The sequence below is a fragment of the Pantherophis guttatus genome, chromosome 13 (assembly GCF_059756535.1).
Source record: "Pantherophis guttatus breed Tessera chromosome 13, ASM5975653v1, whole genome shotgun sequence".
Classification (NCBI taxonomy): domain Eukaryota; kingdom Metazoa; phylum Chordata; class Lepidosauria; order Squamata; family Colubridae; genus Pantherophis; species Pantherophis guttatus.
In genome coordinates, this window is record NC_142075.1 from 20,330,349 (window position 1) to 20,343,641 (window position 13,293).

Consider the following 13,293-nt stretch of genomic DNA (forward strand, 5'->3'; position numbering starts at 1 on the left):
AGCCCGGGCGGAAAGGAAGCGTTCCTTTGCCTGGCTGCCTGGCTGCCTGCCGCGCGCGCGCCCAAGGAAAACACGGAGCTTGGAGCGGAGCCGCGGCGCGGATCGGGAAGGCGGTGGCGGCTGCAGTAGCAGCAGCAGCGACGTCGGTGTGCGGTTGTAAGGTGGAGGAGGGAGGGAGGAGGAAACGACGCCCGGCCCCGGGTATCTAGGCAGGTCATCCGCCAATGGCTGTGTCTCTTCCCTTTCGAGGCAGCCCCTCGGGGGGGCTGGGTGCCAGCCAGGAGAGGTGGGTTCCCTGGTCAGCCTGCAAAGGATGCTCGGGAGGGTACCAGGGACCTTTGTGAAGTGGGATGATGCATGGGGGTCGGGTGGCATCCCCTGGTAATGCAGAGCGGGGAAATGATGCTTTGAAAGCCACCTGGGTCCTTGGGCAGGAATTCTGGGAGGGGGAGGTCATTGACATGGGGAGGCAGGTCCCAGCCATCCTTCACCTTTCAGGTTGAACCAACAGCGATCGGAACTGGAGTTCGACAACATCTGGAGGAGGGTCAGAGTTTTAGTGTCTTCAGTTTTAGTATAATTGTTCGGTCGAGGATTTCCTGAGTTGTACTTTGGGGGAGTTTGAGGAGAGCTCATCCCACAGAAAGGAATAGGACGGGAGTGATTTTGCAGATAAACCTTTTTTCAGGCTCTGATGCAAAGTCCATTTGCATGTTCAGCTCAACAGCCTTGAGACCATCTTCTGAGGAAGCCAATCCAGGACTAAATTGCATTGGGTGTATTGCCCACTTCACTAGGGTTTGGGCTGAAAATGATTTGAATGTCCACTTCCACCATTGTTCTAGCAGCTGCTGTGCAGTTTCCAAGACAAGTCTTTGCAAAGAGGCCGGAACAATCAATTGAGACCACGCAAGCAAAAGTGATGCTTCTGAATTCAAACGGCTCACCTGATAGCAAGTGGATTCATAAATCCTGAGTTTAGAAGAGGAGAAGAGAAGAGAAGAGGAAGAAGAAGAGGAAGAGGAAGAGAGAAGAGAAGAGAAAGAGAGAGAGAGAGAGAGAGAAAGAGAAAGAAGAGAAAAGAGAAAGAATGGAATAGAAGAGGAAGAGAAGAGAAGAGAATAAAGAACAGAAAGAATGGAATAGAATAGAATAAGAATAGAATAGAAGAATAGAATAGAATAGAATAGAATAGAATAGAATAGAATAGAATAGAATAGAATAGAATAGAATAGAATTCTTTATTGGCCAAGTGTGATTGGACACACAAGGAATTTGTCTTTGGTGCATACGCTCTCAGCGTACATAAAAAGACAAGATACATTCGTCAAGAATCATAAGGTACAGCACTTAATGATAGTCATAGGGTACAAATAAGAATAGAATAGAATAGAATAGAATAGAATAGAATAGAATCCTTTATTGGCCAAGTGATTGGACAAACAAGGAATTTGTCTTTGGTGCATATGCTCTCAGCGTACATAAAAAGACAAGATATATTCGTCAAGAATCATAAGGTACAGCACTTAATGATAGTCATAGGGTACAAATAAGCAATCAGGAAACAATATCAATATAAATTGTAAGGATACCAGCAACAAAGTTACAGTCATGCAGTCATAAGTGGGAGGAGATGGGTTGATAGGAACGATGAGAAGATTAATAGTAGTGCAGACTTAGTAAATAGTTTGACAGTGTTGAGGGAATTATTTGTTTAGCAGGGTGATTGTCCTTCCCTTCAGAGAGCTGCCTAATCCAAAAGGTATTTCCAGACAGAGCGCATATTGCATAGGTTTTAAGAAGATTTTTTTAAAAACAAAAGCATTCAAGAAAGAAGAGAACGGTAGCATTGCAGTACAAATAGCCCTTGGCTCACAATCATTTATTCAGTGACCATTTGAATTTACATTGAAACAAGTGACGTACGACCGTTTTTTCACACTTACAACCAGTGCAGCATCCAAATGGTCACATGATCAAAATGCTTGGCAAGTGGTTTCATATTTATGACGGTTGCCGTGTCCCGTGATTCTCTTTTTGCGACCTTCCGACAAGCGAACTCAGTGGGGAAGCCAGATTCACTTAACAGCCATGTGACTAACATTAACAACTGTTTAACGTGATTCACTTAACAACTGTGGCAAGAAAAGTCGTAAAATGGGACAAGACTCACTTAAGAACTGTCTTGCTCAGCAACAGAAGTTTTGGTAAGTTCAATTATGTCCGTAAGTCGAGGACTACCTGTGTTAGAAGGACAACGTCACATCAGTCAGAATATAGTAGTTACAGGTGTGTCCTTGCCCTGTTGATCCAAGTTTTTAATATATATATCCTACAATATCACTGCATGCCATCAGATGGCATTTAGATGTAAAGCGCTTTTAAAAACATACCAATCAGCAGGCAATGAACTGACTCATCATCTTCTATTTGTTTGGAATTCATCGCAGGGTGTTTTGAGTTGTAGTTGAGGTGCTGCAACAGAAAATTAGGGAGGTGTTTTGTTTTTTCAATGAGGATTGCTTCATTTTACAAGTCATTTGTGGGAGGAACCTTTTCACCTTCTCATTAGGAATGCTAACTTAAGATACTTCCACGGGGTGCAGCTGATCAGGTCAGTCTCTAGCACAGGCATTTAAACCAAAAACAAAACAAAACAAACAAAAAAAACAACAACCCAGGAGTCCATTGAGGTCTGTCCCTCAATGATGCAAGAATCTTGGTGTGGTTTTATTTATTTATTTAGCGTATGGCAAAAATGTTAAAAAGCACATCACAATTAGAGTCTCAATGAGCAAACCTCAAACTATTCACTCTGTTTACAGATTCAAAGGTAGACTATTCATATTATAGTTAATAGGTGTTGAGTTGCATACAGGAAGTATAGAGTAGAGTAGGATAGGATAGGATAGGATAGGATAGGATAGGATAGGAGCTGTAAGGGACCTTGGAGGTCTTCTAGTCCAGCCTCCTGCTCAAGCAGAAGAACCTATACCATTTCAGATAAGTGACTGTCTAGACTAGGGGTCAGCAACCTGTGGCTCTGGAGCCGCATGCGGCTCTTTCATCCCTCTGCTGTGGCTCCTTGTCACCGGTCGGCTTTCCAATTGACAGGGCTTTCAGTTAGGACAGGTAGAGGAAAAAGGACGCTGCGCTAGGAGGAGACTCTATGGTGGGGGAACCGGACTTCCGGTCGGCTCCAGAATTGAACGGGGGGCTTCTGGTTAGGACCTTTGTGGCTCTTTGAGTGTTTAAGGTTGCTGATCCCTGGTCTAGACTCCTCTTAAAAACCTCCAGTGATGGAGTGCCCATGATGTCTGAAGGCTAATTCTCCCACAACAGCAGCCAGACAACCCTGGCAATCTCCTGGCTTAAAACACATCACTATGAGAAGACCTCAGGAAAACACTCCTTCTAAGAAAGGACTTAACACATAGGTGTCTCGGACGAACCATCCGAATAACGCAAATCGTAGTGTGTGCACAGGAAGCTACAACCTAACCGGTGCCATGTTACCATCTCTGCCCAGTGTACCAATGCCCTCTGTCCAAGATCAGCAGCTGAAAACAGGCGGGGGATGGAGACGTGTCCTTTTTCCTTACTCAGCACCGAAGATTGTCTAGCTGAGAGCCCGTTCATGGCGTGATTTACAAGGCTGATTGCTGATTAGATTGTTCTGTCCAGTTGCACAATAAATAAAAACTGCTTACTCTCCTAAGGGGAGTCATGCGGGCGGGGTGGGGGCTGACCTGCAGCGCGATGCATCTTCATAGCCCTGGGAGATTTATTGCTGTTCAAGAACTTCATTGGACTTCTTTAAATTAGTCCCATTTGGCCTTCCTTCAGCTGGCAGTCCATTATCCTCTCTGGCAGCTGTTGGGAGCGTTGTTGTCTTGCCTTCACAATCTTAAGTGCTCTTGGCCTGCGGAAACCTCTTCAGCCAATGCCACACAAAATCTCTTTCTGGATGTTTGACACCGGACTGGAGGTCACAGCTTTAGTGCAGGTCGTCCTCGACTTAACGACCGCAATTGAGCCCAAAATTTCCTGTTGCGAAGTGAGATGTTGGCTAAAGTGAGCTTCGCCCCCATTTTACGACTTCCCTTACCACCGTTGTTAAGCGAATCAGTGCCTTTGAACTCTGATGCTGGAGAAGACTCCTGCGTGTCCCTTGGACTCCAAGGCGATCAAACTGATCAGTCCTAGAGAAGATCAACCCTGACTGACCGCTCTTTAGAAAGCCAGATCCTGAAGATGAAACTCAAATCCTTTGGCCACCTAATGAGAAGGAAGGACTCCCTGGAGAAGAGCCTAATGCTGGGAAACATTGAGGGCAAAAGAAGAAGGGGACAACAGAGAACGAGGTGGCTGGATGGCGTCACTGAAGCAGTCGGCGTGAGCTTAAATGGACTCCAGAGGATGGTAGAGGATAGGAAGGCCTGGAGGAATATTGTCCATGAGGTCGCGATGGGTAGGAAATGACCTCGCAACTAACAACAACAAGGCTAGGATGAGAATGGCATGGGTGCGGGCAACTTTTTGTGGGCTTTCCTTCAAAAGCCACAAATCCTGGCAGTAACAATCAGCTCAAAATGAAATAAACACATAAGACGGTTAATATGCCATTAAGCAAACAAAAGCTTAAGGAAGTAAACTAACCTACATACCTGAAATGCAGTGAGCAGCAACTGGCTTGGAGCCAAGGCACTGTCTATGTTACACAGGTAGTCCTTGACCTACGACCACAATTGAGCTTCAAATTTGCTAGGTGAGCTTTGCCCCGTTTTATGACTTTTCTTGCCACGGCTGTTAAGTGAATCACTGCAGTGGATAAATTAGTAATCTGGTTATTAAGTGAATCTGGCTTCCCCCCCAAGCCTCTGAATTTTGACCACGTGATCGTGGGGAGGCTACAAAGGTTGTAGCTGTGAAAAATGGTTTTTGCTGCCGTTGTAACTTTTGAGCGTCACTAAATGAACTGTTGTAAGTCAGGGACTACCTGTAGGGTACAAAGCCAAAAATGGCTCTATTCAGCTAAGGACTTCGGTTCCCCCCTGAATTAAATGCTTGCTTTGGAGGATAGAAGTATGTAGTTTTAGAAAGAAAGAAAAGGGAAGAGAAACCTTATGCTTATTTATTTGCTTATTTATTTATTTATTTAAAATCTCTGAGGCTATTGAGCCTTGCTGTACAGGTGCCGGCTGGGGAATTCTGGGAGTTGAAGTCCACCCATCTTAAAGTTGCTAAAATTAATCCAGATTAAGTCTTCTTCTTTGCAGGGATGACTGAAGCTGTTTACTAATCCCTCGCCATTTTACGGGCTACACTTGTAAGCGTTTTTAGCATCATCACTTGAATTCGTCTAGGTCTTGTTTTAATGACGAGAGAGAGAAATCTCTAAAGTATTACTCATATGTAGCATGCTCTTTTTTCTAGGTAACGAATGATGTGGGAGGGCGAGAAGGTTTAGAAGTGTTGATGGTTGTCTTGACTTTGGGTCACATCATTGCAGCTTTTCTTTCTTTCTTTTTTTTTTTTAAAATTTGATTTATATGCCGCCCTTCTCTGTAGACTCAGGGTGGCTTACAATGCGTTAAGCAATAGCCTTCATTCTTTTGTATATTTATACAAAGTCAGCTTATTGCCCCCACAAACCGGGTCCTCAATTTACCTACCTTAGAAGGGATGGAAGGCTGAGTCAACCTTGAGCCTTGGCGAGATTCGAACCTGCAGTAATTGCAGGCAGCTGTTCTTAATAACAGGGTGCTTTAGACCACTGTACTACCAAGGCTCAGTTTCCCATCTGCAGCTTTTCAAGGAGGAGCACATGCGCCAATCGTGCTTTGAAATTGCAACCTTTTTGGGCAAAGCGTAGACCAAAAATTGGAGCTTCAAAGAACGCTGGAAAACTAAAATGGAAAGAGAGATTACCTACCAGAAGCAGCTCAATAATTAAACTGCATTCCCTGTTGTTACATTCTTGGGCTTCTGAACAATTACGTGAAACCCCACCCTTTGGTTTTCGTGTGGGGTAATTTAAGAAATTAAAACGATGGGGTTAGAAGATAAAAGGGGGGGGGGGAAAAGGCTCTTCTATTTACTGATGAGGAAGTGGCAGGTGGGGCGGGAGAAGATAGGGCCAAAGAGACTCACTGCAGGAATCCACCTTGTGCTAACCAGGTGTTGCTACAATTGGGCGGTTCACACATTGCTTCAAGCAATAAACCATAGATTAAAAGCCATAAGAGCCGGGTTTTAGGAATGTGCTAAGCCATAAACCAACAGGGTTATGGGCTAATCTGCTGAAGGGCCATCCATGTGGGCCAAGCATTGGATGGTCGAAATTGCGGTACCCTACCAGTGTTTATTTTGTGCATTGTAATGTTATTCTTGGCTGTGAAAACTGATATGCAGGTTCTTTTCCAGGCACAATTGATCACGGTTTAAGTCAGCCACCTGCTCCCCACATCCTTTTTTTTTTTTTAAACGTACGTCTTTTTACAATTTTTTATTTACGTTACACAGTACAAGGCAGCCTGTTTTCAAACAAAGAAAGCAAACTAAAAATGAACTTGCTGCTCAAAAGGAATGCAACGGATCAAAAAAACAAGTGAAACCTTCAAAACCGTTCCATCCAGATGATGTGCCAAGTTCCCCCGATTTTAAAAAACCTCTGAAAAAGGAAATGAATACTTTTTAAGTATTCAACAAACCTAAGATTTATTTTTTTCCCCCAAGGGCAACCATCAAGTAACACTTTCTGATGGAGGGAACATGTAATTTTCTCCAAAATTGCTAGATCAACCTGCTTCCTGATTACATCGAGAATTGAGGCTTCTTGAAAATATGAAGCCTCTCCCAGGGAGATGGGATCAGCTTGCCAGTTTTCCGAGGAATCTGGCAAATGGGATCTGTTGCAGTGAATTGAATGCCGGGGCACCTTGGGGCCTCGGAGCAATCCAGAACTCAGGAAGGAATTTTTTGAAGGCACATCCATCTAAAATTTTGGAATTGGTGATCCTCCTGTGGGTAAAAATCCAGAAAAACCCATGTAAAAAATATAGGAAAGCAACAAAAATAAATTAGTATTTTCCGGGGTAAGTTAAGATCATGGGTGGACTTCAAAAATTTTAGCAAGGGGTTCTCTGCTCGGTTGCTGGGTGGACGTGGCCATGGTGGGCGTGGCCTAGTCAGCCTCCTGCATTATGACGGGGGGGGGGGCATTTTTGCCCTCAGGCTCCGGAGCAGTGGTGAAATCCAATTTTTTTTTACTTCCAATTCTGTGGGTGTGGCTTGGTGGGCATGGCATGGCTTAGTGGGTGTGGCAGGGGAAGGATACTGCAAAATCCCCATTCCCACCCCACTCCTGGGGGAAGGATATTGCAAAATCTCCATTCCCATCCCCCTCTGGGGCCAGCCAAAGATGGTATTTGCTGGTTCTCCGAACTACTCAAAATTTCCACGACCGGTTCTCCAGAACCTGCTGGATTTCACCCCTGCTCCGGAGGCTTTCTTCGAGCCTCTGGGAGGGCAAAAACAGCCTCCCCAGGCTCTGGAGGCCCTCTTCCCAAACTTCCGGTAGGCCCATTTTTCGCCTTCCCCGAGCCTCCGCGCACACCCTGCACTAACCTGCATCCAAAACGGGCCGCACGTGGGGACTCCTGAGAGGGGCGGGGCTGGGTAGGCGGGGCCAGCCAGGAGTGGGATTTTAGGGTTCTCCGAACTGCATAGAATCGTAGTTAGAGGTTCTCACAAACCCCCAGCAGCCCTGCTGCAGGATTCACTACACCCCCCACCCCCATTTTAATTTTCCAAATTTTCAAATGGGCTGCTGATTGCTTAGCTTCCAGGTTGTATAAAGATAGGAAGAGATACTTACACGGTAAACTATTACTTCCTGGCAGCGAAATTGCTTGTCTCAGGTATCTTGGATGCCCACATGAGTGTATTCATTTATCATTCAGGTCAATCTATTTCCCCTTCATGGGAACAAAGGCTGTCTTTTACAGAAGAGGCAATGGGGGGTGGGGGAGGAAAGAGGACATTCAGAGGAAGAAAAAAAATCTTTTTGTTTTTGTTTGGTTTTTCACCTTCTCTTCCCCCAAGCACCATCAACCTTCTGTTGGGAATTCCATACAGTATTGTCATTTAAAATGAGAGGGTTTGATTGCCTCTCCTTGGAAGCCATTTGCAAAATGACTCCCTCTCCCCATTTTTTGGCACCTTATTTGTGAGTCTTTCCCAATTTTCTTGATAGTTTAAAAGCAGCATTAATTGCAATCCAGATCCTAAGATGGAGCTGGTTGGAGGGCAGGACCATCCATGCACATCATATAACTCTGGTTTGGTTCTGCAACCCAACAAGACAGACACAGACTTCAGAGGATAATTAGAACTGCAGAAGAAACCATGGCTACCAACCTACCTTCCATGGAGGACCTGTATACTGCACGAGTCAAAAAGAGGGCTGTGAAAGACCCCTCACATCCTGGACATAAACTGTTTCAATTCCTACTGTCAAAACAAAGCTATAGGGCACTGCACACCAGAACAACTAGACACAAGGACAGCTTTTTCCCGAATGCCATCACTCTGCTAAACAACTAATTCCCACAACACTGTCAAACTATTCACTAAGGCTGCATTACTATTACTATTACTCTGCTCATCATTCCTATCATCCATCTCCTCTCACTTATGACTGCATGTCTGTAACTGTTGCTGTATCCTTACAATTTATATTGATATTGTTTCCTGATTGCTTATTTGTACCCTATATCATTAAATGTACCTTGATTCTTGATGAATGTATATTTTCTTTTATGTACACTGAGAGCTTCTGCACCAAAGAGAAATTCCTTGTGTGTCCAATCACACTTGGCCAATATTCTATTCTATTCTATTCTATTCTATTCTATTCTATTCTATTCTTTTCTTTTCTAATTCTAATTCTATCATACCACAGTAAGAATGTTCTCAGAATATGCTTGCACCCCTAAAACCATCAGGGCATCGTATTATCCATCTGGCACTCCTGAATTTCTGAACCTCCTTCCTCACATCCCGGCTAGTGCGCCTCTTTCCTTACCTTTATTTTAGTTCAAGCCGTGTTTGGCCGTTACATCCGAACTGTCTGGATTGCATCTATCATCTGGAACCACAGTTGGTTTAATAACTTGGTTTAGTCACGTAGGAGGGCAAACCACATGCTGCTTTGGCCATAAGGAAGGGGAATCTCTGTCCCTCTAGACCGGGCTGAGCCACATAGCTCCTTGTAGACCCTAGCATTGATAACGTTACCTAGTTTGGTAATGAAACGCCTGCAAGAAAACAAACTCAGAGAGCACCAAGGACTCCATGCTTCTGCTCCTTCCTCCACATCCTCAAAATCTTTTCTTCCCCCCTCCATTGTGGATGGAGTTCACAGCTCTTGGCATCGGAAAGTGTAGCCTCCTCCAATGCCACGGGCCGACTCCCCTGAAGGAGCAACAAGAGCATTAAACCACAGCAGGCAATTATTGCCATTAAGAAAAGCCCAATAACCAGTGTGGCTCCTATGCGCTCCACCCTGCCTTTCACAACACCCCACCTATTTTAATAGTTGTAACTTGTGAGAAATTGCAGTCACTTGACGACGATGAGGAGGTTTTGACAAGGAAACCTTCCGACTCTTATTTGGGGAGGCAAGGAGAGGAGTCGGGGGGGGTGGGAGATTAGAAAGGGGTGGCTGGATAAAGGGTGGCAAAGGCTGTTGAGGGTAGGCGTCGTGCCCGCACGCTCGGGTGTCCATAGTAACTCCAAATGTCACCAGGAGGCAGGGAGCATCGGCAGTAGAAGCTGCCAAGGGAAGAATCTTTCAGTTCAGCTCATCCGGCTGCTTTTTGGCTGGCAGCACTGGATCCTCTCCAAACGGGCAGGATGGAACGGCAACCTTGCCATGAGCTGCAGTGGGCAGAAATGGCACTTGGCGTCAACAGATTCAAGGCCTGAACATCCATTCCAAGAATGGAGCTGTGTGTGTGTGGGTGTCTTCTGTTTCCTTCTCCCCCAAAAGCTCATTCCTCAAGACCTCGCCCGGCCCTTGACCCACCGTTCCCAGACTGCCACCCTCCTCACACACGCTCCAACTCCCTGCCTCCCAACTGACTTTTTGGAATCGGGAGTTGCAATCCCGACGTATCGCAAGGATACTGGCAGAGGTGGGTTTCAGCAGGTTCTGACCAGTTCCGGAGAACCGGTAGCGGAATTTTTGAGTAGTTCGGAGAACCGGTAGTAAAAATTCTGACTGGCCCTGCCCCAGTGGTGGGTTTCAAAAATTTTTACTACCTGTTCTGTGGGTGTAGCTTGGTGGGCGTGGCAGGGGAAGGATACTGTAAAATCTCCATTCCCACCCCACTCCAGGGAAAGGATACTGTAAAATCTCCATTCCCACCCCACTCCAGGGAAAGGATACTGTAAAATCTCCATTCCCACCCCACTCCAGAAGGATACCATAAAATCTCCATTCCCTCCCCACTCCAGAGGAAGGATACTATAAAATCCCCATTTCCTCCTGATCAGCTGGGACTCAGGAGGCAGAGAATAGATGGGGGCGGGACCAATCAGAATTTTTACTACCGGTTCTCTGAACTACTCTAAATTTCCGCTACCGGTTCTCCAGAATTGGTCAGAACCTGCTGAAACCCACCTCTGGCCCCGCCCCCATCTATTCTCTGGCTCCTGAGTCCCAGCTGATTGGGAGGAAATGGGGATTTTGCAGTAACCTTCCCTGGAGTGGGGTGGGAATGGAGATTTTACAGTATACTTCTCATTCCACACCCACCAATCGGTAGTAAAAATTTTTGAAACCCACCACTGGATACTGGGCTAAGGAAGACCGGTGTGAACAAACCAGCGTATATCGACCAGCCAGGAGTGGGATTTGGGGGTTCTCCAAACTGTACAGAATCTTAGCTAGAGGGTCTCCTGAACCCCGGGAAATCCACAGCAGCCCATTCCTGAAGACACCCCTCCAGGCCCTGGGGGAGGTACTGAGGCCTCATGCCATCCTCTCCTCCCCCCCTTTGGTCACAAACAACTCAGCACGCACACACATATATATATTGGCTGTGATTATAATGATGCAAGATAACAGCAATTTCCTTCTTTGTTTTCTTCAGCTTCGAACCCTTGAGTTCCTAAGTGCCGGTGCTTTCTCATCAGCTCTCCTGGGGCCTCCACTCCTGAAATCTCAGCCCGAGTTGAGAGCCGTTCTGTCGGGCGAGTACGACGGCGACTGTAGAAGAGGAGGAAGAGGAGGATTTGGGAACTCAGACGGCTGCTTTCTGCTTCATTAACCCTTTCTTGGCTCCCTGGTGAATCTTGGAATCCAGCTTCCCTGGAAAGAGAGAAGGGGAAAGAACGGGGAAGGGAGGGGAAACTCTTCAGTAATTCTTCAAGGCTGTTTGTAATTCCGTTCAGCTGCAGGCACTAAGACCTCTCTCCCAGAGAGTGAGTTGCTATCCTGGGGTTGTCCCATTTCAGACGACATGGGGCAATGCCCAAAACCTAGCTGCAGAGCAGAAAGCCTTGAGTAAAAGGTAAGAAGCAGGAAAAAGAAATGAGAAAGAGGACTGAGGTTGCTTTTACGCCCGGCAAAATGGAATGAAAGTAGGCAATCCTTGCATAACAGGGCCCCAAAGAGTGAACAGGACGCTTAATAAAGCTTGCAAACTGAACGTAGCAGAGGATTCTGGATGCAAACCTGGCTGTCCTCAGGGTAGAAAGTTTCATGTAACCTCATAGTTGCATTCTGAAAGTCTATGAGTTTTTCTTGGCAACTTTAAGATGAGCGGACTTCAACTTGTTTGCTTGCTGGGGAATTCTGGGAGTTGAAGTCCACTCACAGTTGCCAAGGTTGAGAAACATTAATTTACAATTTAATCAGTGGTGAAATCCAAATTTTTATAGTACTGGTTCTGTGGGCTTGGCTTGGTGGGCATGGTGTGGCTTGGTGGGCGTGGTTTGGTGGCGTGGCAGGGGGAGGATACTGCAAAATCCCCATTCCCTCCCCACTCCTGGGGGAAGGATATTGCAAAATCCCCATTCCCAACCCACTCTGGGGCCAGCCAGAGGTGGTATTTGCTGGTTCTCCGAACTACTCAAAATTTCTGCTACCGGTTCTCCAGAACCTGTCAGAACCTGCTGGATTTCACCCCTGAATTTAATCCTGGAGGAGGCCACCAACTTTTCCTTCTTCATCCTCTCTTCTTTTCGTCTCTCTTTTGCCAGGTCTGTTCAGTAGGCTAAGCCAACCAATAGGTTTGTTTCACTCGACTCGGGAGAGTGAACTGTAACTGATGACTTAGCAGGTTGTGTGAACCCAACCAACCCTGGTTTAGTCAATAAGCCACGATGAAAACAAATCTGGCTTTGCTCACTGTCAGGACCCATTTTTCATCTCCCTCGTGTCAAGCTGCTTTCTAATTTCGCACATTTTTTTTTTTTCTTTTGCTCAAACCTCCACGTTGGCTCAAAGCCAGCAAGATGAAGCAGTGGGAAAAGAACAACAAACTGGCGATGCGGCTGAAGTCAGAAACATCTCATGGGATGGGAGGAGGGAAACACTTGTTATCTGGCTGAGATCATGGCCGGCTTAACCACGCTATGCAAATGCCCAGATATGGCTTTGAAAGACAAAGCATCCTATGATACATTACAGGCTGACTGGGGCCTGCCAGGAACTATCAGCCGGTGCCATCACGCCATTCAACGAAGCAGTCTGCATTCTGCTCTCTTGGACTGAGCGACTGGGTTGTCTGCCACAATGCTTCTGCCTCGCAATGCCCCGGCTCATCTCTTTTCTCTACTAGCAGGACGGCCCTGCCGCTTCTGTAGCTCTGCCTGGCACGTCAGATGAAAGGAGCTGCCAAGTGAAAATCTTGACATTGACTAGCTTGCTTGCTTTCCTGATGGATGAAAGGCAGCTACGGAGGTGCGGGGGCGCAGTGGCTTAAAGACACTGAATCAGTGGTGGGTTCCTCCCGGTTCCACTGAGCCGGTAGCGGTGACGATATGATGTCACTGAACCGGTTCTGCCCCCCCGCCCCCTGCGTTATTCTTACCTTTTATTTGGCCCCACCCCCAATCTATTGCTGCCTCCTGAGTCCCAGCTGATGGCTAGACGGGAAAAAACTGTTTAAACTCTTGCTGCAGGGCTTCAAAGGGCCGCCCTACAGCTGATCAGTGGTAAAAGGCAGTTTGGTGGTAGACCAGTGCGCTCGAAAAACAAATGAGTAGATGGGTGCCTCCAAA

At 46.3% G+C, this 13,293-nt stretch overlaps 1 protein-coding gene across 2 annotated transcripts in view; it reads right to left on the minus strand.

Annotated features, from left to right (window-relative positions):
• Positions 1–11,094: 11,094 nt before the first annotated feature.
• Positions 11,095–13,293, minus strand: part of TRIP4 (thyroid hormone receptor interactor 4) — a 35,884-nt gene continuing 33,685 nt past the window's right edge. For both annotated transcript variants that reach the window (XM_034432623.3, XM_034432624.3), the window contains one exon: positions 11,095–11,377. In XM_034432623.3, the coding sequence (XP_034288514.2) occupies positions 11,310–11,377 (68 nt within the window). In that variant the 3' untranslated portion in view covers positions 11,095–11,309. The remainder of the gene's footprint in view (positions 11,378–13,293) is intronic.